The sequence below is a fragment of the Bactrocera tryoni genome, chromosome 3 (genome assembly GCF_016617805.1).
Source record: "Bactrocera tryoni isolate S06 chromosome 3, CSIRO_BtryS06_freeze2, whole genome shotgun sequence".
Lineage (NCBI taxonomy): Eukaryota > Metazoa > Arthropoda > Insecta > Diptera > Tephritidae > Bactrocera > Bactrocera tryoni.
This window is the reverse complement of record NC_052501.1, coordinates 27,897,513-27,924,837: the sequence shown is the minus strand read 5'-3', so window position 1 is coordinate 27,924,837 and position 27,325 is coordinate 27,897,513. Positions and strand designations below refer to the sequence as shown.

The 27,325-nt window shown below is 34.8% G+C and overlaps 1 protein-coding gene across 2 annotated transcripts in view; it reads right to left on the bottom strand.

Moving 5' to 3' along the window:
* Positions 1 to 27,325, bottom strand: part of LOC120773102 (terminal nucleotidyltransferase 5C) — a 309,654-nt gene that overhangs the window by 146,683 nt on the left and 135,646 nt on the right. The window contains exon 1 of one of the 2 annotated variants that reach the window (XM_040102075.1): positions 10,879 to 11,724. The exons of the other annotated variant lie outside the window; for it this stretch is intronic. Within the exon in view, the coding sequence (XP_039958009.1) occupies positions 10,879 to 10,917 (39 nt within the window). The 5' untranslated portion in view covers positions 10,918 to 11,724. Of the gene's footprint in view, positions 1 to 10,878; positions 11,725 to 27,325 lie in introns of those variants that run through there. 2 annotated transcript variants of the gene reach the window in all.

Below are 27,325 nucleotides of genomic sequence, written 5' to 3'. Positions count from 1 at the left end.
GTAATGGGAACGGTAAACTATTCAAACTTCAAACAGCAAGAAAGCTCCTAGAAGATTTGTTTTTCTAAATACATAAATATCATGTTTATATAGAAAAATGCATAAACAGGATTGATCGGAAATAAAAGAAAGTGAAAAAAAATGTTTTTTAGAGGAAAACCCTAAAATATAGGAAAAATTACACTGCAGCGCCATCTATTGTCTATTTTATGTAAGCATAAATACAGAAATTTTTTTAATCCTGAAGTAGATACAAGTTTAGAGGGTTAGGGTTAAGGATTTCGCTCTTGCGGCCTTCCTTGATATTGAGGGGGCTTTCAATAACGTTCTTTCGGAAGCCGTTGTTACTGCTCTGGACGGTCTTGGGGTTGAATCAAATCTCAAACACCTCATTTTCAGTCTTTTGAGCGACAGAGCGATTGAAACGGTATAAAGCAACATGAAACGCAACGAAATGTGAATAGGGGAACTCCTGCCTAAAAACCTTGAGAATCGTGGCTACAGTGTGATTGCTTTTGCAGACGATGTAGCACTTATGGTCAAAGGAAAGTTCCTGAGTGCACAAGTTGACGCAGGGGTATCTCTGTATCGTAACAAATTGGGCGGTCGGAAGTGGTCTTGCCATCAACCCAAGTGAAATATCTAGGAATAGAACAAAAAAGGCATCGATTTGCATTGACCAAAGTGGGGCTCTCACCGAAAGTGGTATTCTAGCTCTATGACACTATAGCCAAGCTAGACTCTATGGAGTCTTTATGTGGTGGCAGGCTATAGAAAGGTTCACACTTACAAAGAAACTAAAGAGCGTTCAACGGGCGGCGCCCACACTCGGATATCCTCACACACTTTGACTTCATACCGAATCCCTTAGATCCTGAAATAGCCAAACCGAACAATGGCGGCTCCTTCTCTGGCCATATACCGACGAGGGAGCTATGGGTGGGAAGAAGTCGTTGGAGGAGAGGAGCTATGAGCTTCTTTACGGATGGGTCAAAGCTTAGGTGGAAGCTTGGTGGAGGGGTTTACTGTCAGGAGCTCTTTATTAACACCAGCTTCAGACTTCCTAACTATTGCAGTATCTTCCAAGCCGACGTTGCAGCCATTAAGGTAGCAGTAGATCCTTTAGCTCAAGATTGATCGCAGGAGATTTAGAGATCTCTTTGCCCTCAGTAAACGTTCCAAATCAATTCAAAAATTTTGCGATGAAAAGTTTTAAACAGATTAGGCAAAAATGCAATTTCTAGAAATTTTAGTGTTTCTATTGCAATGGCCGACAACTGTAGTTGCAGACATTGCAATCTTGCACGTATGCACACCATTACTGCCAATTACACTTGCGCCTATGCGCACTTAAAGCCACAGTGGGTAATTAAAGCACAGAAGTGTGGTACACAACAACAACAACAACGATAACAAGAAGACAACACGTCTACCTCAATTATGTATATGGCTATTTTCTTACACACTTAACAATTTCGCCAGCGACAAGTGGGTAAATGCGAGTTATATATTCACGTATGAGTTTGTGTGTGTGTGTGAGTACTGTCTGTATGTATGTGTCTAGTAGCCTAATCAAGTCAACGCCTCTGCTGTCGCATCACCAGCAGTATCATAGCCGTTGGGCTCTACAACAACAACAACAATAACAATAACAACAACAAACAACGCAACAGCTTCTCAATTATTACGAGCATATGTCCCAAAAGCAAAAACAAAAAACAAATAATTTTCATTGGTTTTCTTCATTACAATGTACTTTACCGGCGAAGAAGGGCGACATGCGACTTCTGCGGATCCATAATGAAATTAATGCCACAGACAATACACAATATGCCCGCCCGAAGTGAGGCGATAGAAAGATGAGTGAGCGGACATACGGGCGACAATTGAATTGAATGAGTGACGCTCAGCGAGAGCTAATAAGCGATGAGCGTAGGCAACGGCTGAGGGTGTGCGGTGGCGTATGAGTAACATTACGAATTTACTGGAGCACAACGAAGCAAGTGCATTAAATACATTGATATTGTATGTAAATGTATATGAATACATACATATAAACATGTACGTATGTATATGAATTATATTGCTCGCCTCCCCCGCCGTCACGTCGCCGTCACACTCCAACGAGGTGTAATTAGTTTTAGTTCATTCTGTGAAATGTGTCAATTGCATTTGGAGACGCAATTACGAGGTAGGCGCGCATGACGCACACAGCTCGGAGGCGTTGCGACAGCGGGGTGGGAAAGTATAATGACTTATTTGCGCGCTACCGTGTGGCCAGAGGGGCCAGAGCAGACGTTGTCGCAGAGGCGTAGGTGGCCGACGGCTGCTGTTGCTGTTGGTGTTGGCGATGCAACTGCTGCGCTCGACATGCCTTGACTTGGCCGGTGTGCATGGGCACGTGACTGCAAGTAAGTGGGTGCATTGAATGCATTGGAAAGCAAGTAAAAGAAAACACATACAATATGCGTGGCAAATGGCTAGAGTGCTAAAGCTGTAGCTCTTCAGCTCAGCTCTTTAGGATGCACTTTGTAACAGAGTTGCCACCGGAAGAAAAAAATTTAAAAAAAAAAAAAAAAAATTTAAAAAAAAATTACAAAAAAAAGTATACAAAAATAAAATTGTTTGCGTAAGTCTTATGAAAAATATTTGCTACGTATTAGACTAGGCGTAATTTGGAATAGCGTTGCCACAGTTAGTTTAAATGCAGAAATAAATTAAAATTTTATTTAAATAAAGAAAATGTGCGATAAACGTGAGGAGTATAAGAAAGTACACGGTAATTACAATTCAACAAAATTTAAATATATTTTTAGACAGTGTTGCCACCTATGTATAAAAAATAAGATCACGCTGAATATTATGTTAAAAGTAAAGCGTATGATTAAGACGGTAACGAATGCAATCGTTAAGAAGTTAGTTTACAATGTTAAAAAATGTATACATTGCTAGAACAGAGTTGCCGTTTTCATAAACAAAAAAAAATAAAACGAATATAATTAAAAATATGTACTAACATGTGATATTTAAGAAAAATGTAAAGCATTCATAAGATATTGTTTAAAAAAATAATTTTTAATAGAGTTGCCACCGACTGATAATTTAGAAGTTCTTGAAAACAATATAAATTATGTAAGGTAAATTAAAACCAAAAAAATTTGGGACATTTGTTGTGAAAAATCCTAAATTTGTAACAATTTGAAACAGAGTTGCCAACTATCGAAGAAATTATTTTTTGAAATAATGTGAAAATTAAAAAAAGTATTGCATGCTTGCAATTTAAGGCATTTATTGTGAAAATAATTTGAATTTTAACTTTTTTTGAAACAGAGCTACCACCTGACAAAAAATTTGATCTAAAAAATATTTACAAAGGATATGTACACGTAATTGAAAACATTTACCGTCAAAATATTTAGAATTTAAACCTCTTTTTGAAACAGAGTTACCATCTGTTAGAAAATGATTGAAAATTACGTGGGCGGTAGTAAAATCACAAGTAATTTCAAAAGAAATTAAAAATTAAACAATTTATATAAAAATAATGTTAAACAGAAAACTTCGAAATTTTTGGAAAAGTTTGGGAATTCCTAGAATGTCGATCAATAAATCCAGCAATTTGTTCTTTTTTTTTTGGTTAATCTATTTTCTTGTTTGAAAACTAATTATCAGTATGTACATACATATTTCGGGAAAAAAATAAATTTTGGAAGTAAAATGTCTCATTAAATTATTGTAAATATGTATAACAAATATAATATTTAATAATATTTAAAATTCTTATTAATAAACATTTCTATTAGATTTTTTTTATAAATTTTGAATTAACTGTTAACATGCCATATTGTACCCCAATTCTAAAGATAGCATGTCTGCCTTTCTAATCAAGATCTACTTCATACGTAGCATATACCGTTAGTTTCACATTTAACTGTAATGACGTCAAAGCACAAAAGGGTTACGCGAGATTCTATCATGTTAGTAACGGCACTTTTTTAATATTAATATAATTATTTTTAGTTTAGTACTAATTTTCCAGACCCGGAAATGCTGATAATCAGCAAATTGGCTGTCTGAGTGCCACAACAGTTATTAAAATCGATGATTTCACGCCAAATGTGAAGAGGCCGTATGTGGGTCAAAGACAACATTTGTTTATCCAAATGTCAAATAAATACCGTTACTGGATAAATCGTCAATTTAACTGTTTCGAACTTGGCTTAGCAAATATGCGTGGCGCCGGTGTGTACACAGTGGCGCAGAAAAGTGTTGACAAAGTGCGTACAGTGTGCCACTTCGCATGTGACAGTGTGCCACTTTGACAGATGTAGGTATGTATGTAAATAAGAAAATGTGTGTGTGTAGTTTATGTAGAAATTGATGTTTGAACTAGAAAAGGGTTTACGTGATAACAACAACGCTGAACGGAAAAAATAACATTTTATTTTAAAATAGTCTCATCACGTGATCTAAGTATATGCACTTAATATGAAGCGTACGGTTCATAAACTTAAAATTACTACGAATTTGATTCCTTCATAGATTCAGAGATTCTCGAGAAAGATGATGTCGAGCAGTCTTTCTATATATAAATATTACTTATATAAAAATTTTAATCGGAATTGTGGGATTTTCACTCGTAATTATTGAAAAATATAATTATAATTAAATTACTTTTACACCAACAAAATCTACTTTCTGCACACTGCAGCACAATCAGTTCACGTTTTCTACTGCTACAAGCATTTGCTAACACATAGCTTTGGTACAAACTAGTTGCACACTAGTTACAAACTAGTTCAAAAATACTAAATTTTAAACATTTTAATATTAACTTCGCTATGCAGTTTGTAACACGTAGAAGGAAACGTCGAAGAACCTATACAAATTGCATATAAATGATCAGCTTGACGGCTTGAGCTTGAGCCAATGTAGCCCAGCCCGTCTATTTGTTTGTATATATGCGTACTAGGACTACAGTTTTTGAGATATCGCTCAGAAATTTTGCACACATTTCTTTCTACCCACGAAAATGCTCACTTGTCAGAATCGCTGATATTGGACTACTATAGCATTAGCTGCCATACAAACTGAACGCTCGGAATCAAGTGCTTGTATGGAAAACTTTTTCATTTGATGAGATATCTCCACAAGATTTTGCATAAACTATTATCTTAGGTTATAATGTAGTATCTGACAAAAAAAAATTAAATCGGACCCCCATAGCATATATCTGACATACAAACTGACCGGCCAAAATCAAGTTCTTGTATTGAATCTTTTGCATGTATTTGTGAAGGGTATTCTGGCTTCTAGTAACTGAAGTTAATGTTTTTCTTGTTCTTAAATTAAACTCTTACAAAAAATTACACTTTGACACATAATTAATTATTACAAACTGAACTAGTTGCAGTACTAGTCAGCAACTGGTACAAAAGTCATGCTTTAAAATATGCATTCCTGCGCTAAGAGATGCTGAATTTCTATATATAACTAATAAAATAAAATTATACGCAATTAACAAAGCTTGTGGCGATACATTATTGAAGTACCTTGCAAATTATACACATGTCCGCTTCAAAGAAGAAGAACTTTCAACAAAGAAACCTGGAAAAGTTGTTATTTATATTCTACTTGCAACTGTGCTTAACTACTTGAATGAAGCAGAAAAAGCTAGTAGTTAAAAACAAACTAGTTACCAACTAGTTACTCAACAAACTAGTTATCAATTAGTTTAAAAATCATGCATTCCAGCATCAAAAAGCGAAAATAAGGAATTACAAACACTTTCTTGTCAAGTGCATTTTTTTCGATTATAAGTACAGTTAACGCTACTGAGTGCGCCGCCCGACAGCGTGTAGTAGCCGCAACATATCGTTTAATTAGCACGTTCACGCCTCTTTTGCGCTGTCTTTATAATTGCTTTGGACAGCAAACAATGTTTTCTGCTCATTTGTTCGGTTTTCCGTTTTTATGCCAATTTCGCTGCTCTTCCAACAATTTGTTGTGCTATTTGACGACGTAGAACGCTGATTTGCGAAAGTCGGGAGACAGTCAATTGCAATGTGCTTTGCCATTTTCATTTCGAATTGCACATATCTACACATGTTTATGTATATATAAATATGTATTTATTTATATAAAAGTGATTGTATTCGATTTTCTTTCTTTAGCAGCCTATTCGCTGCACTTTAGAGCTTTTGCATTCCTGGCAGCCCGTTTATTTCCGATTAATTTGCGTAATTTATTGATTTAAAATAAAATTAGCTGCTTGAGGTCAAGTGTAGTAGAAAAGGAAAAAAAAATATTTAAAGTCAATAAAAATAGCATTACTTTCTAAATTCTAGGAAAATGAAAAAAAGAAAATAAAAATTAAAATTAAATAAATAACTAATAAATTGTTTTTTAAGACGAAAATTAAAAAAACATATTAAAACAAAATTTTAAAACAAAAAAAATAATAAAAAACAAATTAAATTAATAATATTAATTATTATTATTATGACATTTTTTTAATAAAAAAAAGCAAACAAAACAAAAAACCGTTAACTGCGAAGCTATAATGCCCTTCGCAAATGCATTTTTGCTAGTATTTTCTTGTACAGTTTATATGGAAGCTATATGCTATAGTGGTCCGATCTGAACAACATGTTCATAGATTGTAGACATGACTGTGAAAATAATCCTAACCGAATTTCGTGAAAATATCTGGTCAAATAAAAAAGTTTTCCATGCAAAGACTTGAGCTGGGTCGATGGGTTTGTATGGCAACTATATGTTATAGTGAACCGATCTAAACAATTTCTTAGGAGATTATGAGACTCTGAAGATAATAATCCGTACCAAATTTCGTTAAGATATCTAGTCAAATAAAAAAGTTTTCCATACAAAGACTTGAGCTGGATCGGTAGGTTTGTATGGCAACTATATGCTATAATAGTCAGATTTGACTAATTTTTTCAAATATTATGGCGACACTGAAGATAATAATCTGTACCAAATTTCGTTAAGATATCTGGTCAAATAAAAAAGTTTTCCATATAAAGACTTGAGCTAGATCGGTATGTTTGTATGGCAGCTATATGTTATAGTGAACCGATCAAAACAATTTCTTACGAGATTATGGCGATACTTAAGGTAATAATCCGTACCAAATTTCGTTAAGATATCTAGTCAAATAAAAAAGTTTTCCATACAAGGATTTGAATTGGATCTGCAAGTTTGTATGTCAGCTCTATGATATAGTGGTCCGATATCTGCGATTCCGACAAATGAGCAGCTTCTCAATGAGAATAGGACTTGTGCACAATTTGAGATCGATAACTCGCGTATATACGGACAGACGGACATGGCTAAATCAACTCTGCTCATCATAATAATTTATATACATATTTTATAGGATCTCCGACGCCCTCTTTAGGGCGTTGCAAACTTAATATACATTTTTCAATGTAGAAACAATAACAATTAGAATCCTATAGTTGAACCCTCGCACTTACTTATAAAAGTATGTATGCATGTATATATATGCGAGTATGAATGTATTCGCACTAAGTTTTCCCAACTCTTCTCTCAAAGAAAGTGCGTTCTCACACAAAAAAGCAAATAAAAATAATAATATGGTAAACAAATCCACTCAAATACCGTTGCCGCCAGCACTGCTGGGGTTAGCTACCCTCACTTCACCCTCAAAAGCTAACGCTTCCGACGCGTGGTTCGTATGCACATCAAACTAGCGCGAGGTTACTCGTGTATTCGGCCGGTATAGTAATATTTTTTGATGTTGTTTCTTATTTTGTTTATTATTGGTTTAAGGCCAAAGTACCATATGTTGGCGAAAATTGCTTATTTGCGGAATATTGCGAAGAACATTAGGAAGCCTCGTGCAACAACAACGAAAATGAATCAAATAGAATTGATAAGAATTGTTATGTGTGTTGCGAAACATATATATTTACATACCAGTGTGCTTGTATGTATCCAAGAAGCGGGCAAAATAAAAGCAAATAAATTGGGTGATAACAAATCATTGGGATTTAAGCTGTCTTAAACAGGGCAAACTGGTGTTATAAAAGCAACAACAAACAGGAAGTGATAAAACGTAAATAAGACAAGCTCATAAGGACAGCAAAGCATATGTTCTGGCGGAAGTTGCGTATACGCCATGTCGGATATGCTAACAAATGTTACTGTTGGAGAGTTTTAGCTAAGCAGCTGCTGAATATTTTTGAGCAATTCTATATATGTATGTGTGCGGTCCTGTACATGTGCTCTATAGATGATGCTTTGTAATAGGTTCTGTAGAAAAAAATTCCCGGGTTGGAACCCGCCACGTAAAAAACGCCCCCCATGAAAAGTGAAAAACAGCCTCGGAAGAGAAAACCCGTTTTTGATGACGACCCCTGCCAACGTGTTAAGGATTACCATTAGAGGGTATGCACCTGGTATGTCCGGTCTTTAATTGGGAAGTGCCCAGCTGGTTGACGTCCGCGTTAGAGTAAAGGCTGACATCCCCGCCGTCCAAGAAATGGACGAGACAAGGACTGAGGCGAGTAGGTCCTTATGGCATTTACTTCAGTGCCCATATAAAGGAGCGCAAGTTTGATGTGGGATTCTTCAACATATCGCTGATTTGCGCCCACGCCCCGATGGAAGAGAAGGACGATGTGGCCAAAGGTGCCTTCCATGAGGGCTTGGAGCGCACATCAAAATTGTGCTTGGCAACTTTAATGCCAGGATGGGCAAAGAAGGTATCTTTGGCGCAACAGTCGGTAAATTCAGCCTCCACGAGGAAACATCCCCAAATGGGTTGAGAGTGATCGACTTCGCCCGGGCCCGAAATATGGTTATCTGTAGTTCTAGATTCCATCACAAGAAAATACATCAAGCTACCTGGCTGTCTCCGGATTGAAAAGCCACAAACATCTTCCGTCTATCACAACATGGATCGATCAAGTTGTGATAGACGGAAGACACGTCTCCAGTGTTCTAGACGTGCGTACGCTCCGAGGTCCTAACATCGGCTCGGACCACATTCTTGTTGCAGCCAAGATTCGCACCCGCCTCTGTGCAGCTAAAAAAACGTACGTCAACAAACAGAATAAAGGTTCGACGTCGAGAAGCTTCAATCACAACAGACAGCCGAATGATTTTCTACTCGGCTTAGACTCCTGCACTCTGAGAGCACTCATCAGCAACTCGGTATAAAGGAACTGTGATTCCTCATTTCAAACTCCGTACGTCCAGCTGCAAATGAGACCATTTGTTTTCGGAATATGCAAGGGAACAGCTGTTACGATGAGGAGTGCCGTGTCGCAGCGGAGAGAAAACAGATTGCCTACCTCGCAAGGTTACAATTGATAGGATAGATACCGAGAGTTCAAAATGGAAGCAAGACGCATTTGCATACCAAAAAAGAGATAGGCCGAAATGCGTGAGTACTAAGAGTTTGACGACTAACAGAAAATTTCAAGACCGTAGTATACTCTTGTCGAACCCCCAGAGGTGATCTAGTGTCTGATGCCCAGAGCATACAGAAATTATGGAGGGAACTTTTCTCAAGCCTACTGAATGCCAGTAAAAACAAAATACCAGGAGATGTCGAACTCGATTCCCCAATCGATGACGATGGCTCACAAAACATGAGACCCAATGAGCAATACCAAAAGCTCCGTCAGGATTGGAAAGGATCTCTCCGTGCCGTTCGATACCGAACGACGTTTCACACAAAACAACTCGTTACGTGCGACTTCTTCAATATACTCCTGCAGAAAATAATTCGAGCTGCGGAGCTGAATAGAGAAGGTACCATCTGCTATAAGAGTGCAGAGCTGCTGGCGTACGCCGATGATATTGAGAACATTGGCCTCAACAAACGCACCGTTAGTTCTGCATTCTCTAGGCTGGATAAGTCAGCGAAGCAAATGGATCTGGTAGTGAACGAGGGCAAGACGAAATATCTCGTCATCAAACACACTGTCGTCGCATACGAGACTTGGCTCACACGTCACTGTTGACAGTCATAAGTCGTAGCTAATTTCGTCTATCTTGGAACCATTATTAGCCCCAAAAACAAAGTCACCCTCGAAATCCAATGTAGGATAACTGTTGCCAACAAGTGCTACTTTGGACTGAGTAGACAATTGAGAAGTAAAATACTCTCACGAAGAACAAAGACCAAATTCTAGAAGTCACTCATAATCCCCGTCCTACTATATGCTGCAGAGACAAGGACGATGAGTCGGCGTTATGAGTTTTCTAGAGAAAGGTTCTGCGGAAGATTTGTGGTCCTTTGCGCATTAGCAATGACAAATATCGAAGTCGATGGAAGGATGAGCTGACGAGATATATGGGGACATTGACATAGTTCAGTGAATTAAGAGCCCGGATGGAAGAGAGCACTCCAGCTCTGAGAGTATTCGACGCAGTATCCACCGGGGGAAGCAGAGGAAGAAGAAGATCTCCAGTCCGTTGAAAAGACCAGTTGGAGAAGGACCTGACTACACTTAAAATCTCCAATTGGCACCAAACAGCTATGAGGAAAAAGCACTGGCGGGCTGTTATAAACGCTGTCTACGCCAATTAAGAAGAAGACCTTAGCAATAAACCAGACTCTCTTCAAGCTTTAGAAGTCAATACTGAACGTGCTATTCTTGACGTAAAAACAGATTTAGTGGAAAAGGTACTCACAAGTTGGGTTCATCGAATTGGTACCTGTAAAAAAAGTCGTGGAGGCCATTCGAATGATGTTATATTCACAACTTAATTGTATCGATTGTACTTCAAATTAAATAAAAATCATTTTCGAAAAGAAATCATACCACTCTTATTGGAAACCCCTATATATATACTTCATATAGAAAATGTTCGCTAAATCACCTGTGCATAGTGGGTTGCAAACCAAGTTCCCGGTATCATAGGTGCGTTTTCGTTGGCTACAGCACACGTTGATGTTGTTGGTATTATTACAAGCAAACTGTTGCTACGCTGATGATATTGGTGTTGTTGCTATGTTGTAGTTATTTGTTGTTGTTGTTGTCAATAAACGCTGTTGCAACTGCAAACGCTTCAAAGCACAAACTTTTTTCGGTTTTTTTTTTGTTATTTGCTTCGTGTGTAACTGGTATGCCGAAAATTCGCTAATGGCTAAGTTACCGTTACACGTTGGTGGGGGCGCTTTTCAACACTATAACTGTATAGATGTATATGTATGTTTGTAGATATGCCTATGGTTTGGAATTTTTTCTTGTTCAACACGAAAACTACACACACATACACACACACACGCGCACTCGCCTATGGTATGTACAACAACACGAAAGTTAATTAAGTGCAACACTGTTGGTTTGTTTGTCTGTTTGCTTTGGCGGCGCTGGTGGCGCAACGGCGGTGTTTCTGTTTGCGCGATGACTGATAGGCTAGCTGATAGACTGATTGACTCTTAGACTGATCGACTGACTGATGGACTGATTGACTCTTAGACTGTTGGACTGTCTGCGGTGCGTCGCGCGGGTGTTGTAGCGTCAATTGCGCCTGTGGCAAGCAGCGAAGAATTCGATTTGGTCGGCAAATCAACCAACCGTTTGAGCGCTTTCAGCGTTTGTTGTTGTTGTTGTTAGTGTTTTCAGTTATTGGCTGCTGGCACTTTTGCTGTACTCTCTCGTGGGCGCCAGAAAATTCTTTCTTTATTTTTTTGTGGTTTTTATTTTTATTTGTTTGTTTTTGTTTTTGTTGTTGCTTTCGTCGCTTTCGCTCGCTAACTAGCTTGTCGCTGTTTTGCTAGTTTTTCTCTTTTGGTTGGTTTGCACTTTTATCTTCCTTGCCGCTCGCTGTCGGCTGCTGTTGGCTTTTACTTCCGACTTGATTATATTTTTCCTTGTAATTGCGCTTTTACTGCTCGCTGACACCTTAACTTGGTCAATGTTAATTCTGTTTGTGATTTCTTTTCTACTGCTGACTGACTCTTCGTTTTAATTTTCACAATAATTTGCTGCGGTCTTTGTCACTTACATTTATTTTGCAGTCTCACTTTATGTTTTTATTGAGTTTATTTTGTAAAATTTTCTGTTAATGTTGTTGTTGTTATGTTAACAAAGTTTATGAATTGCTTTGGCTCTGAAATATTTTTCAACTTTTTTCGTTTATAAAAAATTTTTATTTTTTAATTTTTATATATTTTCTGAATTAATTATTATTATAATTACTCCATTATTATTTTTCTTTATTATTATTTTTTTATTAAATGATAATTATTAGTAATTATGAACTGTTTTTATCAAAGCTGTTTTTCACTATTTTTAGTTTTAATTTTTGTTTTTAGTTTGTTTTTTACTTTTATTGGGTCGCTCACTATGAAATTTCGTTTGATGGCAACAGCTGATTTTATTGATTTTTTTTCGATTACGGGTTTCATTTACTGTCTTATTAAATTCCACCACACATCTAGAATATTATCCTAATTTTTCAAGCTGTTTCGAGTAATAGTTTCGGAGTTACAGCCTTGAGAACTTGTGCGTTCGAGGCTACCTCGTCTTTAAACGCATTTTTCTCGAAATTGTGGTTTTGAAGTCAGCTGGCAACCGATTTTAATGAAATTTTACAAAGCGGGCGCATCTTTTTCCGAGGGGTTACCGGAAATGGCGTCGCAGTGGCAGGGTTTAAAATGCTTTTTTTCAAAAATATCAGAATTTCTTTGTTAATAGTGTCTGTTTGTAACAATAAAAAATTCTAATAAAATATTTAATTTTTTATATGAAAAATTTTTTTTGGAAAAATGCTGCTTTTTACCAGAGGAAACCCAGGGGTTACATGGACACAAGACAACAGCTGAGCCTAAGAATACTGCCAAAAGAAAGGAAGTTTCAGCGGAGCCTTCCCCGACATATTCGGTTTAAGGGTCGCTGAAGTCTAATTGCAACGTCTATTCACTAGAAATGCGACTGCCTACGGGCGATGATCTTGAAACAAGCAGCTCCCTATATAAATGTGTATGAAGCTTTATACTACTCGACTAGCGAGGTTGTGCGCTGGGTTTGGTTCTCAATGAAAAGGAAACAACAACCTCGGATGAAAGACCTCACTTTTGATGACGACCACAGCAAATGTAATAAAGACTATGATTTAGAGGCATGCACCGGTTATTTAAGAAGGAAGGTGCCGATGCCCAGCTCGTTGAAGTTATCGTAAAAGTAAAGGCAGACGTCATAGCCGTCCAAGAAATGCGATGAACGGGACAGGGACTGAGGCGGTTGTGTCCTTGAGGCAAATACTGCTGAAGAAGGACTCAGTTGTCGAATCCTGCCATTCACATCGGTGCAAGAGCGTCTGGCTAGAATCCACATCTGAGCAAAAATTTTCAAGGACAACTGCTCCTGCCTTGATGTAAAAATTGTGCTCGGCGATTCGGCGGTCGGTGAATTCAGCCTGCATGATGAAACATCCCGAAATGGGTTGAGGCTGATCGACTTCACGAAGGTCCGAAATATGGTTTTCCGTAGTACTAGATTCCAGGACAAAGAAAAGTTCATTAAGCTACTTGGCTGTCTCCGGATCGAAAAGTTCGTAACCAGATCAACCAAAATGGGATAGATGGACGATATGTATCCAGTGTTCTTGACGTGAGTACGCTCCGAGGTCATAACATCGACTGGAACTACTATGTGGTTGTAGCGAAGATACGCACCCGCCTCTGTACAGCAAAGTACGCCTGTCAACACCGACAAATTTTTGTCAACGTCCTGTTCCCGCCCCTTTCCCTTCAATAAGCCGCATATTTGTCGGAAACGTCGATATCGGACCACTATGGCATATATGTAGCTGCTATACAAACTGAAGTCCTTGTATGGAAAAGTATTTTATTTGTCAAAGTATCTTCACAAAATTTTACAAAAACTATTATTTGAGGTATCCCTACAATATCCGAAGAAATCGTTCAGATTGGACAACTGTAACATATAGCTGTCATACAAACTGATCGATCAAAATGGAGTCTTTCTATGAAAAACTTTGTTATTAGTGCAGATATCTTCACGAAATTAAACATGGGTTATTGAAGAAGGTAACGGTATAATCTCCGAAGAAATCGCTCAGATCGGACAACTTTAACATATAGCTGTCATACAAACTGATCGATTAGAATCAAGATAAAGTTTTTTTTTTCTATCGTTTCATGCAACTGTGTAGAGTATATCGGCTTCAGTACAGGCAAAGTTAACGTGTTTTCTTGCTTTTATGTACTTTTTACTTTTTTAGTTTTTTTCATTTTCTTTTATTATAGCAAAATTTTTAGACATTTATTTTTATTAATTTTCATTCCATTTTAAAATATAATATTTTACTAGAATTGATTTATGACACTTTAATATTATTAATTTTTATTTTATTTTTTTGCAGTTTTCTTAAGAAAAACAATAATTAAAAATTATATAATTTCATTTAAATTAATTATATACTTTTTTCATAATATACTATATCTTTCAATTATATATTTCTTATATTTGATATTTGATATTTACATATTTTCAATAATTTTTATTTTTTCATTTTAATTTTTTTTTAACTTTTTATTTTAATGTTTTTTTATTTTAATTGTTTTTTTTATTTTTTTTCTAATTTTTTTTTTAATCACTTGTTCTTTTTAAATTTCGTTTTCCCAATCATCAATCGTAGCATCCCTCTGCTGCAAAATGCATTTGCTTTTATGCTTGCCATCTTGTTGTTATTGTGTTGTAAGAAAAAAATCATTACATCTCAAGCAGCCAACCAAAACCACACACTCACTCGCTCACTCCGCATGCCTCGAATTTTCTTTTCGCCACCATATGTTTGCCAAATATGCCGCTCGGCGGCTGTGTTGTCAAGCGCTTTCGCATTAAGCACACTTGTAACTTTTACAGCAATAAGGAAAAGCAAAAACAAACAAATAGAATATCTCGAAATTATGTGACAATAAGTTTTGACAGTGTCGAGTGGGAAAAGTGGCATCGAATAATTATAAGCACTCATACACATGACCCACATACGAAGCATATTTGTGCCCTCGTGTGCGTCTCAAGTGGGGGGAAAACAAGATGAAAGCGCCACGAAAATGCATAATTACTTTGACAATTAGATAATTATGCGCTAATGCGTTAATTTTCCGCAAATAAGTGCTGGACGTGGCTTGAGTTCTTGATGACTGCAGAGTTTGGTTGGTGACACGTGGATATTTTTCGAAAAGATGTAGTATTTAAAGACAAATATGGGATGGAAAACACCTTTACAAATATTGCGAAGAAACTGTGTTGGTAGTTCAGTGCTTCTCTTTAGGTTGTGATATGGTATGTGTCTATGGTAAGTGCCTGGGTATGTGTCCAGGATGCATAGCACAAAACTGTATTTTAATATCGCAGAGTTCGTTATGACCTAACTGTTTAAATAAGTTAAACCTCCACCTACCATACTACTGTGGTCTGTTTTCTCAAGGATAGGGTGGGTGTCTATGATAAGTGCTTGGGTATGTGTCTAAGATTTATAGCACAAAAATGAGTTTTAATATCGCAAAATTCGTTAAACCTAACCATGGTCGTCAGTTTATAGAGGTATTTCAGTTTATTATTAAGAAACTTCTCTCGAAAATAGGGTAGGTGTCTATGATAAGTGCTTGGGTATGTGTCTAAGCTGCATAGCACAAAACTGTAAGATCAAGTAGTTTGATATGGCCTAATCAATGTCGTCTGCTTATAGAAAACGTTTTCTGTAAGAAACCACGTATAACAGGATTAATATAAGGAAAAGGGTATAAGGGAGATTGTGCAGATTATATGAGGCTTATTTAGAGATCTCAAAGGTTTCTATAAACATCTAGTTACTTGGTATAGATCAAGGGCATATTGAATATTGTAAAAATACTTTAAGAAAAACTGGAACATAGAAAGAAATGTATTCTTTACTGCTTTCAAGAATATGTGTTGTACACTGTCTGGTACAGTAAAGTTAGAGACAATAGCGGAGTTAAAGATAAAGGTCAAAAAGAACATTGTGGTGGTTATTTGAGGCTTAATTAGAGGCCTCTTAAGGAAGATCTAGTCACTTGGACATAAAAAGAGAACTATACATACTCAGCTCTCTGGAAATTTATTCTTTATTCGTAATTAGAAAAATAAAGCATAAAGTGACCCGCAAGTTCGAAAATCTTTATATTAGGTATATGGGGTCTAAGAGAAGTATTGACCTGATTCAACCCATTTTTAGCACACAGACATACTACTAGCAGGAGAGGATTCTCTCTGAATTCCAATTAAATATCTCACATACTGACCAATGTTTTTGGTAAACAGTCAACTGTAGGTACTGAGGTCCAGTCATTTGGCACCTAGGCACTAGAATAGTTTCGCTTCGATTTGGACAATTTTTAGTCATAAACCAGTCCGTTGTGTACTGGGCACTGCAAGCTCAAGGAACACTTATCCAATGTAGGCATAGCTTTTTGTGCAAACTGCCATAACACCTGATTCTAGATTCCAGCAATTTGTAGAAGCAGGCTAGATAGCCCTTGGCTTCATCTAATTGGAAAGGGATCGAATTATCTCCATCGCGCCCAACAAGCTCCTGGAATTTTTCAGAGTGCTGGACTTTTGTGACTATATGTGATATAGGAGAGGGCACAATAGACCATAGATCGCAGTGCAAAATCTCAATTAATTTCTAACTATTTCGATTCGTTTTATTATTTAGTGATAAATAGACCGTTACTATTATACTCTGAAACAAAATGTTGCAAGAGTATAAAAATAAAGACAAAAGCAAGCTAAGGAAGACATGTCGACTTATTAAATATAAATTCGTAACGTACAATATTCGCTTCAATCAAAACTAAGTATATCCTCTCTCAACCAATCTACTTCACATCCAACAACAAATTAATAAATCAATTAAATGCAAAAATATTGCATAAAACGCCGAGAGCAAAAGAATGTCATGAAATTTCGTACCACTTCTCAATATAACACACAAGTGTAGGTCTGTCTGTGTAGCGCCCCACTGTGCTATGAGTGTTCGAGAAAGTTCGTGGCAATGTACTCATTTCGTTGGCTGGCAACAGCAACCCTACCACAGCGTTTAACCAAGCACACACACACCCTCATATATATGTACACATTATATGTATGTATATATGATGTACATGGTGGCAGCAGTCCACCCAGCCGGGCACCCAGTCAAGCCGGCAACAGCAGCAGCAGCGCGGCAACAATTGGAGCGCTTCGTGTTGCCAGCCGCTGTCACTTGGCGACGCTTTTATGTTGCCGCGACGGGACGCGCCGAACCGCACCGCGCCAAATAAATACATGTGCAGTTATGGATGTGGTGCGAACACACACACACACTCGCACATGTGCATACGTATGTTGTATGTGTGTAAAAGCAACGCGATATGTGGGTCAATGTACGATAGGCAAAGTGTTTCCAAAAAATAAACAACAAAAAATGAAAAAACAAATGCAGAATAAATGAATAAATGAAAGGCGAAAATTTTAAGCAGAAAGGCAATTGATCGATTTTTCTTGCTTTCTTTCGTTTTTTGATTTCGACAAACAAATATTTACGTTTGCAATCGGGTGAAGTAACGATATTGCGCAAAAAAATTAATTCAGCGAAAGTGTTTCTTTAAGCAACTCTTTGGTAACTTTTTGGTGTATAATTGCGTTTTTAATCATTTTTAATTTTTTGGGTTCTAATTTTTTTAATTTTTATAATATTATTTTTCAATTTCTTTATGAAGTTCGAATTTTTTTCTCAGAAATATGGTTAAAAAAATAAAAAAAATTATACAAGTTTAGAAAATCATTATTATTTAAGAAATATTTGTTACAATTTTAATATTTTTCAAGAAATATAATTTAAAAAAAGTCAATAAAAATTCGAACAAAAATTAAATTAAATTCAAAAAATTGTAATAAAATATTTTTTTAAATAAATAATGATTTTCTAAACTTGTTTAATTTTTTTTAAATTTTTTTTAACTACATATCGTCACCTGAAATGCAAAATAACGTAACCACATTTTCGGAAATTTACAGTGGCTTGAATGAAACACGAAATAAAATGGAACCTGAGTGAAAAAAAAAATTTAATATTGGTTAAAATTGGTTTATATCTGATTGCGGAACCTGAAAATGTTGGACATACATATGTAATATGTATTATGTATGTAATTTGAAGTGGTGAATTGTAATCAATAAGGCACTCCAATTTCGAATTTTTTGATGACACGTTATTTTGCATTTCAGGTGACGATATGTATAAAATATATTTTAAAAATATTTATTTATTACAATTTTTTTTAATTTAATTTAATTTAATTTTTAATTTAATTTTTTTGTTCAATTTTATTAAACTTTTGTTATAATTATATTTCTGAAAAAAAAAAATATATATATGTATTTCTGAATAAAATAATTTCTAACGTCATAAAAATATTAAAGGAAGGATAAAAATTACAAAAGTTAAAAAATGTAATAATGATTTTTTAAATTATTTTATTTATTTATTTTTTCAATTATTATTTTTTTTTAATTTTTTTTTAATTTTGTTTTTAATTTCTTCATATAAAAATTACAAGAGTTAAAAAGTTCTTAATTTATTTTTTATATCTTTTTTTAATTTTATTTATTTTTTCTAATTGTTTTTTCACCTTTTTAATTTTGTTTTTAGTTTTTTTATGAAGTGTGATTTTTTTTTCAGAAATATAAAGACAAAAAATAAAAATAAAATTAAATATACTACATTTAAAAAATCAATATAAATTTTTTTGCTTAACTTAATTCATTTACTTTTTAATTTTTTAATTATATTTCTGAAAAAGATAATTTCTTACGTAATAAAAATATTAAAAGAAAGATAAAAATTACAAAAGTTAGATAAAAAATTTAAAAAAAAAAAATAAAAATACTTTTTTAAATTTTTTCAATTTAATTTTATTTTATTTGATTATATTAAATTTTATTTTTTTTTATTTTTTTTTCAATTTTAATTTTTTTTTTTTATTTTGGATTTTTTAATTTTACTTCTTCTTTCATATTTTTTAAATCATTATTAAATAAAATTAAATAAATTTAAAAAAATATTGTTTAAAAGATTATTATTAATTTTTTAATACTATTTTATTTTTTCAGTTTTAGCGATTTTTTTTAATTTTATTTTATATTTCTGAAAAAAACTCATGCATCATAAAATTAATTAAAGAAGTAGACAATTTTAATAATAGTTTGTTAAATTTTTTCAATTTAATTTTTTTTAAATTATATTTCTTTTTCATATTTTTTTAAAACTATTATTATTTTTTTAATTATACTGTTTTTTCATATTTAACTGTTTTTTCATTTTATTTAATTTTTTTTATTTTATTTAATATTTTTATTTTTCATACTTTGAATTTTTTTTTAATTATACATTTCACAAATTTTTAATTTTTTCTTACGCAAAGCATGTTTTGAAAAATTCGTGCAAAATTTTTAATTGGAATTTATTTGCGAAATTCACCAAAATTGCAGCGATTGGTTACGTATGGTCTACAGCTCTCCAGCTATCAATATTACATACATACAGACAGGCATTTAAGTTTATAATTTTACAACAGTCATTTCGGCGTGTTGCAGTTATTGGCAGCGCGTGTTATTCGCTATTTAGCTACAAAGATAACTGCCACAACACGCCGATTGCCATTCCGATTGATCAGAGCGACGCTAGATTTTGCTTAGATTCTTCACAATTTTTTCACCTCTTACAAAATATGTCTATATACATATATGTACATACATACATACATACAAGTATATGTATGTAGATAACAAAAATATAATATTTTTTGTTTTATACCAATTTCCTTTTTTGTGAAATCATTCACGAATCGCGTGTTGCCACGAAGGTAGTAAAAAGGTAGTAATAGAAAAAATTAAGGTGGTTTACACATATAGTATGGTATACATATGTATATACATGGTATATACGTTACTGATATGCGCTTAAATTAAAAAGAAATACCATTTAAAACCTATTGAAAAGGTTAAATATTGCAAATCAAATATCTTTATTCTGATCATTTTGTATGGCGGTTATAAGCTATAGTGGTCCGATTTGAATATTTTCTTCAAAGATTGTAGCCATGACTTGGGCAATAATCCACGCCAAAAGTCGTGAAGATGCCTTGACTAATAAAAAAAGTTTTTCATACAAGGACTTGAAGTTGATCGGTCAGTTTGTATGGCAACTATATGCAATAGTTGTCTAATCTCCGTCTAATCTCTTCTACGAAGATTATAGCGATGGCTTAGAAAATTATCTGTATCAAATTTCGTGAAGATATCTTATTTAAACTAATCGATACCGATAATAGTTTTCGATATACAGTTATCGATTGTTCATAAAAATTAATTGTATAGCAAAAAAATTCCAGTAATTAAAATAATGGAATATTCCCATTAAAAAGCTTTAAGAAACACTTAAAAAAAGTTTTTGCTTTTCGCTGAAATATTTTTGATACTTAAAATGGACGCTATATATTCTACTGCACATTTCTAGACATCGAAAACCTTTAATCTTATAATTTGTGTTAGGTTATCGATAAATACACAATACAAACGCAATTAAAAATTTCGATAACTTTCGATATTTTATATGAAAGTATCGATGACGTTTGAGTAAACTTTAAGCGAAATTAGATAAAGTATATTGAACATTTAATTTTCGATTATTTCAATAAAGGTATCGATAACTTTAAATTATAACATTTTTCTAAATTATATCATCAAAATTTTTATTGGAAATAAGTATATTGTAAGTTTAATTATCGACAAATTTTGCTTTCAATAAAATTATCGATAACTTTCGATATTTTATTTGAAAGTATCGAGACGGTTTGAACAAACTTTAACCCAAATTAGATAAAGTTCTTATGTGTATAACGAAAATTTAATTTTCGATTACACTGTAAATTTTAATTTTAATAAAATTATCGATTACTTCCACAAATTTCAATTTCAATAAAGCTTTCGATAACTTTATGTTCTAAATTATACCAACTAAATTTATATTGTAAATAAATACATACATTCTAAATTTAGTTATCGATAATTGTATATGATCTATACCAACAATTTTTCAAGAAACATGTAATCGACGCTCGATAGCTGTCAATACTTCATGTATAAACATCGATAGTGTTTAAGTCAACCTAAATTAGTTAAGGTTGATATATGTATATGTAGTTAATCTTTAACTATCGATTACTTCACAAATTTTAATTTCAATTAAATTATCGATAGTTTTAAATGCAACTGTATGCTTGATTACAACTGCCAATGCTTCATTTATAAGTATCTATAACGTTTAATTAAATAGTGAAACATTAATACGCAAATTTCAATAAAATTATCGATAACTTTAAATGAGACTGTATGCTATTGCATCAAATGATTTTACATTATAAATAAATTTATAATATACATTTAGTTATCGATAACTGGATAACTAATTTTATATCAAATTATCGATAACATAAAATCTCCGACAAACTTTTAAACTACCACAATATTGTAGTCTCTAAGAGGCTCTATGAAATTATCGATAACACAAATATTTAAACTACCACAATATTGTAGTCTCCAAAAGACTGTTCGATATATTACTAAAAGTTAGATTTTTTTCAAAACTACTCGATATATTTTCTATGGATGAAAAATATTTTTTTAATGAGCAGTAAATTTTCGAAAAAACGGATTGAACATACAGTGGCACATTTTAAGTCAAAAACTCAAAAAAATATAACCAAAAAATAAATAAAAATTTGAAATTTTAGAACTTTCAGTATAAAAAATTAAAATTTCAATATTATTTCAAATTTCAATAAAAAAAACTGCCACAAATAATTATAATTTTTAAGCATTTTTGTGCAAAAAAATTTGACTTGTTTCGAATATCCAGTTTTCACTGTACCTAAGTACTACGCTCGCATGAAAAAGTGCTGAGTGTTTAGCGGAAAGGTGTAAAAACACACAATAAAATTGCTGCAATTGTAATAATATAGCAAAAATATACAAAAACAACTATAACAACAACAACATATTGCAAGCGCCAAAGCGAATGCAATTAACGCTTAGCTTAGGGTGAGCTACTGGCGTTGAGGAGAGGGGAAATGAGCGTAAGGTGGTTTTACTAGCAGTTGTTGTTGTTGCAATGCATTTTCAGCATAAATTTGTGATTTATATGTAACAAATAGTTTGCCACTTTCAATTAGCCACAGTCAATTTCCGCTGTTGCTGCTACGTCTTCCTCCACTGCTTCTTGTTTTTCTTCTACTGGCTTTACTACCTCGCGCTTTTCCCTACTCTCCCTCTCTCTCTCACGCTCGCTTGCGTACGCTGTTGCTCGCTTTAGCAATAATCAATGCACGGCAAGCCACAGCTGACACAATTTCCTTTTTTACCGTTACATTTTCGATTTTATTTCAAGTAATTTCGTGTGTTTTATGGCAGTTTTTATTAATATTTATAAGTATATTTGTTTAACATATTTCAGTAAAAAAAAACAGTTTCATACTTTTTTTGCAACACGATGGCAACGCTTTTGCTGCGTGAACTCTTTTCTGCGCTGCGCGTGAACTGTCACAAATGCTTTGAAAACGTTTTTGAAAATATTCGATTTACTTTGTTATATAAAATTTCAAAACATATGTGAATTATAGCAGATAACACATTGAAACATTTGTTACATTAATGCGGAGCGTTATTTTGGAGACACTTTTGGACGCGGTCACATTTACTGAACGACTACAACTGGTCGATGAAACTGCGGCACAATGAAGCTCCACGACAGAGCACACTGCTCTAGCGCGCTGTAGCCAAAGCAAAAAAAAAAGAAAAAACACTAAACCAACAACAACAACAACAAAAACTCAAAAAGCTAACAGCAACAAAACCCAAACAACAACAATAAAAACACAAGAAGCAACAACAACAGCAAAATGCGACATTCAACAACAACAATTTCCACAAACAACAGCAAACATTCGCAAAAAACACAATTACAACAACAATAACCAGCCGCACTCGTATCGAAACGGCTATGGCTGTGTCTACGGCGTTCGCGGCAACGGCAAACCACACGAACCTATCGCCAGCAGCTGCGACGAAAATCACCAACAAACAACAACAATAATAAAAACAACGAATCTGCTTAATACTACTTTTATTTAGTCATTTTGTTGTGAACGAACATTATCTCTGTGCAGAAAACGTAGCGCAGATTGAGTGCACCCAACTAACTAACTAACCTAGTGGCACTGAGCGTTCGGCGGCGCACGAAAAGGAAGAAGCAGAGATAATTGCACATATAAAAAGATTACAACAACAACAAAAGTGAAAAACGAAAACACAAACAAGTTGCATGCATGCAAAAACTACAACGAAAACAAGAGTAACAACAGGCGTTCGCGTGCAAGCGACAGCAGCAGCAAAACCGCAGCTGGTGAATGGCAGCATGACTTGCTTGTGAGGTGGAGAGGCGGTTAGTGGGGTACGCGGCGCTGCGCTTAGGTGCGAAGGTGGAACTGGCCGCCGGTTAGAATGCACACACTCTAATGAGAAGGCTGAGAGCGAAATACATATAACAATAAGCACAAGTGAGTGATTCTGTGAGGGCAAAGTGAGTGGCTGTTTGAGTGTTACAGTGCAAGTGTGAATGAGTACGTTGGAGAAAACGAGCGTACGGTGTTTTTTGCTAATAAATAGTAAGTCTGTTTGAGCAAATATATATTTTTATAGTTGATAAAAAAGTTTTTGATAAGAATTTTGATAAAAATATTTTTGAAAAGAAATTTTTTATGAATAAAATGTTTAATGCAAAAATTTGTAACACCTGGATGATGATTTTCGGGAAAAATATTTTTGTACGTTCATTATAAGATTCAAAAAGAAAGATTGATACAAAATTTATCAACCATTTTTGTGGTACTATAAACCACACTCTTTCATAGCCTATATTTACAGTAACTATGAACACAACCGCACTGCAATATATAGCCTGAATGCTCTCACTTTTTTCTATGGTAATGGTGCTTAAAAAACATTTACTTACACATTTTTATTCTTGATTCAAGGATCTTTAGGTACATACCTGAAAGGAAAAAAAAGTATAATTAGAACCAAGTCCAAAAATGGTGGAGTATAAGCAGTAATTCTGATATTAAAGTAATATAGAAATAAGTAAAATATATAAATATGTATATAGGTAAAGCATACGAAAAACAGAAAAAACAAGAACTTCGACTGCACCGAAGCTATAAAACCCCCAAAAGAGCATTTTTATACTATAAATGGTTACACAAAGGGCTTAATCTTGATTTTGATAGTTCAATTTGTATGGCAGCTATATGCTAGGGTAGTCCGATCTGAACAACTTCTTCGAATATTGTAAAAATATCTCTGAAAATAATCTGTACCAAATTTCGCAACGGTACCTTGTCAAATAAAGAAGCTTTCTATACAAGGGATTGAGTTGGATAAGTCAGTTTGTACTGCAGCTATATGCTATAGTCGTCCGATATGAACAATTTCTTCGGAGTTTGTAGCGATGTCATCGATAATAGGCTGTGCTAAATTTCGTGATGATACCTTATCAAATAAAGAAGCTTTCCATACAAGGACTTGCGTTGGAACGGTCAGTTTGTATAGCAGTTATATGCTATAGTTGTCCGATAATGACGTTCACGACAAATGAGAAACTGCTTGGTATGAAAAGGATGTGTGCAAAATTTCGGGTTGATAACTCAAAAACTTAGGATATTTATACGATCGAATTGTTTGAACACCTAATCAAAGGCTTAGTTGTGACATTAAACCTATTCTAATTTCACTTCGAACTTTACCAGTCGCTCTTATGCCAAACTTAAAGAAATATGTATTATTTAAAAGCATGATGCCACCAAAATTCTTACTTTGCGACTGCTTTATGCCAGCAAATGAAAATACTCGCATAACAACCCACTCATTCAGCTTTGAGTAGAAATATTTGCGAAAAATGAGTGAAACTTTTGCATTTCAGCGGCGCATTTTCTACGATTGCTCCGCACAGTCAATGCAGTTACAAAATTCAAATAGAGCGTACTTTCGAAAAGCTCAGAAAGACTCCACATGTTGAAAATGAGTGAGCGCCAATAACACCCAATTGAGTCTGAGAGCATGTGAGTGAGCGTCAATAATGCTCAATTGAGTGTAAGACCACGTGAGCGCTACGCTATTCGATTAATGAACGAGAAGCCTTAACTTGTCAACGTTCGCGTGCGAGCTGTGAAAAGCTCACGAGAATGCCACATCTACAGTAGAGCAAAATGTGTGTGTATATAGAAATTAAGAAAGAGGCCTATCGACCTATACACAACCATATGTTTGTATATATTTTAATACGATTTTATGAAAGCACGCGGGTCCCCTCAACGCCGGTGCGCGGCTTGTGCTGCTAGTACATATGTTGCTGGGGGTGCGGCTGCCGCTGCTACTGCTACTTAGCCACTGTCTACCCGGCCTCACTGTCTCGGCGCTGCTCTAGAAGCTGCCACATTGAGAGCATTGTACACTACAAATGCAATGACAGCGTAACAGTGCACACCAGTTGCTATGTGACGCTGTCATCGCCATTGATACAACACCAACAGTGACTTTTTGAATGCAACTTTGCGGCTGTTTGGCGATCTCCAGTGTGACTTTGGACCAAGCTAACCATTCAGAAGTACAGGAACATCTTCGGTTTTGACGAAGTTGTTAATTAGAGTTTGCTGTTGTGTTACAACTTTATTTTCTAGGAAGATTAATGAATACTAAAACCCACAACAAACTCAATTAAAATCACTCAAGCACCATTGGACCATCTGAAACAGATGATAAAAGCCATGGAAAAGAGAGTATGAATGTTTTGGTGAGTTTCGGAACTGAGGAGATGTAACATATTGTGGTTCATGAAAACCTCATAAGATAACGAGGAAAACGTTGAGGTAAAGGGCTCAGAAATAGATTGAAGTCAGTTTGTTCATCAAACTAATTTGGATCATCGACTAAAAGTATAAGACAGACTCTGTTAAAATTAAAGGAGAACTAAGAGGTACCTTTGACAGACCAACGGTCAAGGAAAAGTATGTCGCTGGATTTTATATCCGAAAAGGCTTCGCCATTAACCGTACTGTCTGTTTGTTGGATCAAAATATACCGAGCAAAATAGGTTCAAAAAGAAGTTGAGATCAGTTTGTTCATCAATCCATCTTGGATCATCGACAAAATGTATAAAGAAGACTCTGGTGAATATTTTACAAAACCAAAACTTAAATTCGGGATAATCAGAGTACTTTGACAGATATTTTGAGCATCTTCTTGAGAGTGCAGTAATCAGGTCTGACACTAATTTAGAATCCCTGATCGTCAAACCGTCCAAAACCGAGAATCTCACAGCATGGCGGTGATGTAAAGAAAATCAAGCCCAGGTTCCCATGACAGCCGGTTCTACGTTACTGGAATTGACTCGGATTTTATCCGGCCAAGAGCAAGGAGATCTAACTCCTTGAATCGGACAGTTTTAGACAAAGTTTGTCATCACTGAAACTCCTTTGCTCAGGATTGCTCCGTATCCTCCTGACTCGTGCTTGCAATGAGTCCAACCCGGGTACGGAGGAATTTTTCTGCTGCGTCTGCGCTAAAAGGCTCCATCTAAACTTCACCTCGGTTCGGTGTAATATATGGAATGGATGGAACCATCACAAAACTGCTTAGGTCTTAAGATACACCGTAACCCCATGCTACCAACGCACTATTGTGACCTTAGCCTCTACGGCTGTGCAATCTGAACCAACGGTCCTTAAGAGTTCAAACAGGCAGCATGACTCGCATTCTGATCAGCCCGTTCGTTGGGCCTACCGTCGAGTGACCTCGATGACAACTTATTTGAATCTTACCACCCTAATGGGGACTAGATAACCATTACAACAACAAAATTTGTTGAGCATATGATTTATATAAAAAAATATTTTTTTTTTACACTAAAATCACCAGATTTGGCCCACTGTGCGCTCATCTACGTGTATACACTTGATTTAAGGCACTGAACTTGTTGTTGTTTTAATGCTTAACATTGTATTGAGGTGCAGCAATAGCACTTGATTGAAACAAAAGAAAAGGCATGACAGCAATAACAATAACAATAACAATAAAAATTAAATTACAAAAAATGCACTCTACAATTTATTTTATTATAATTTGTTGTTGTTGCGGTGTTTTGTTTTTTTATTATAACAAGAGCAACACTGCAA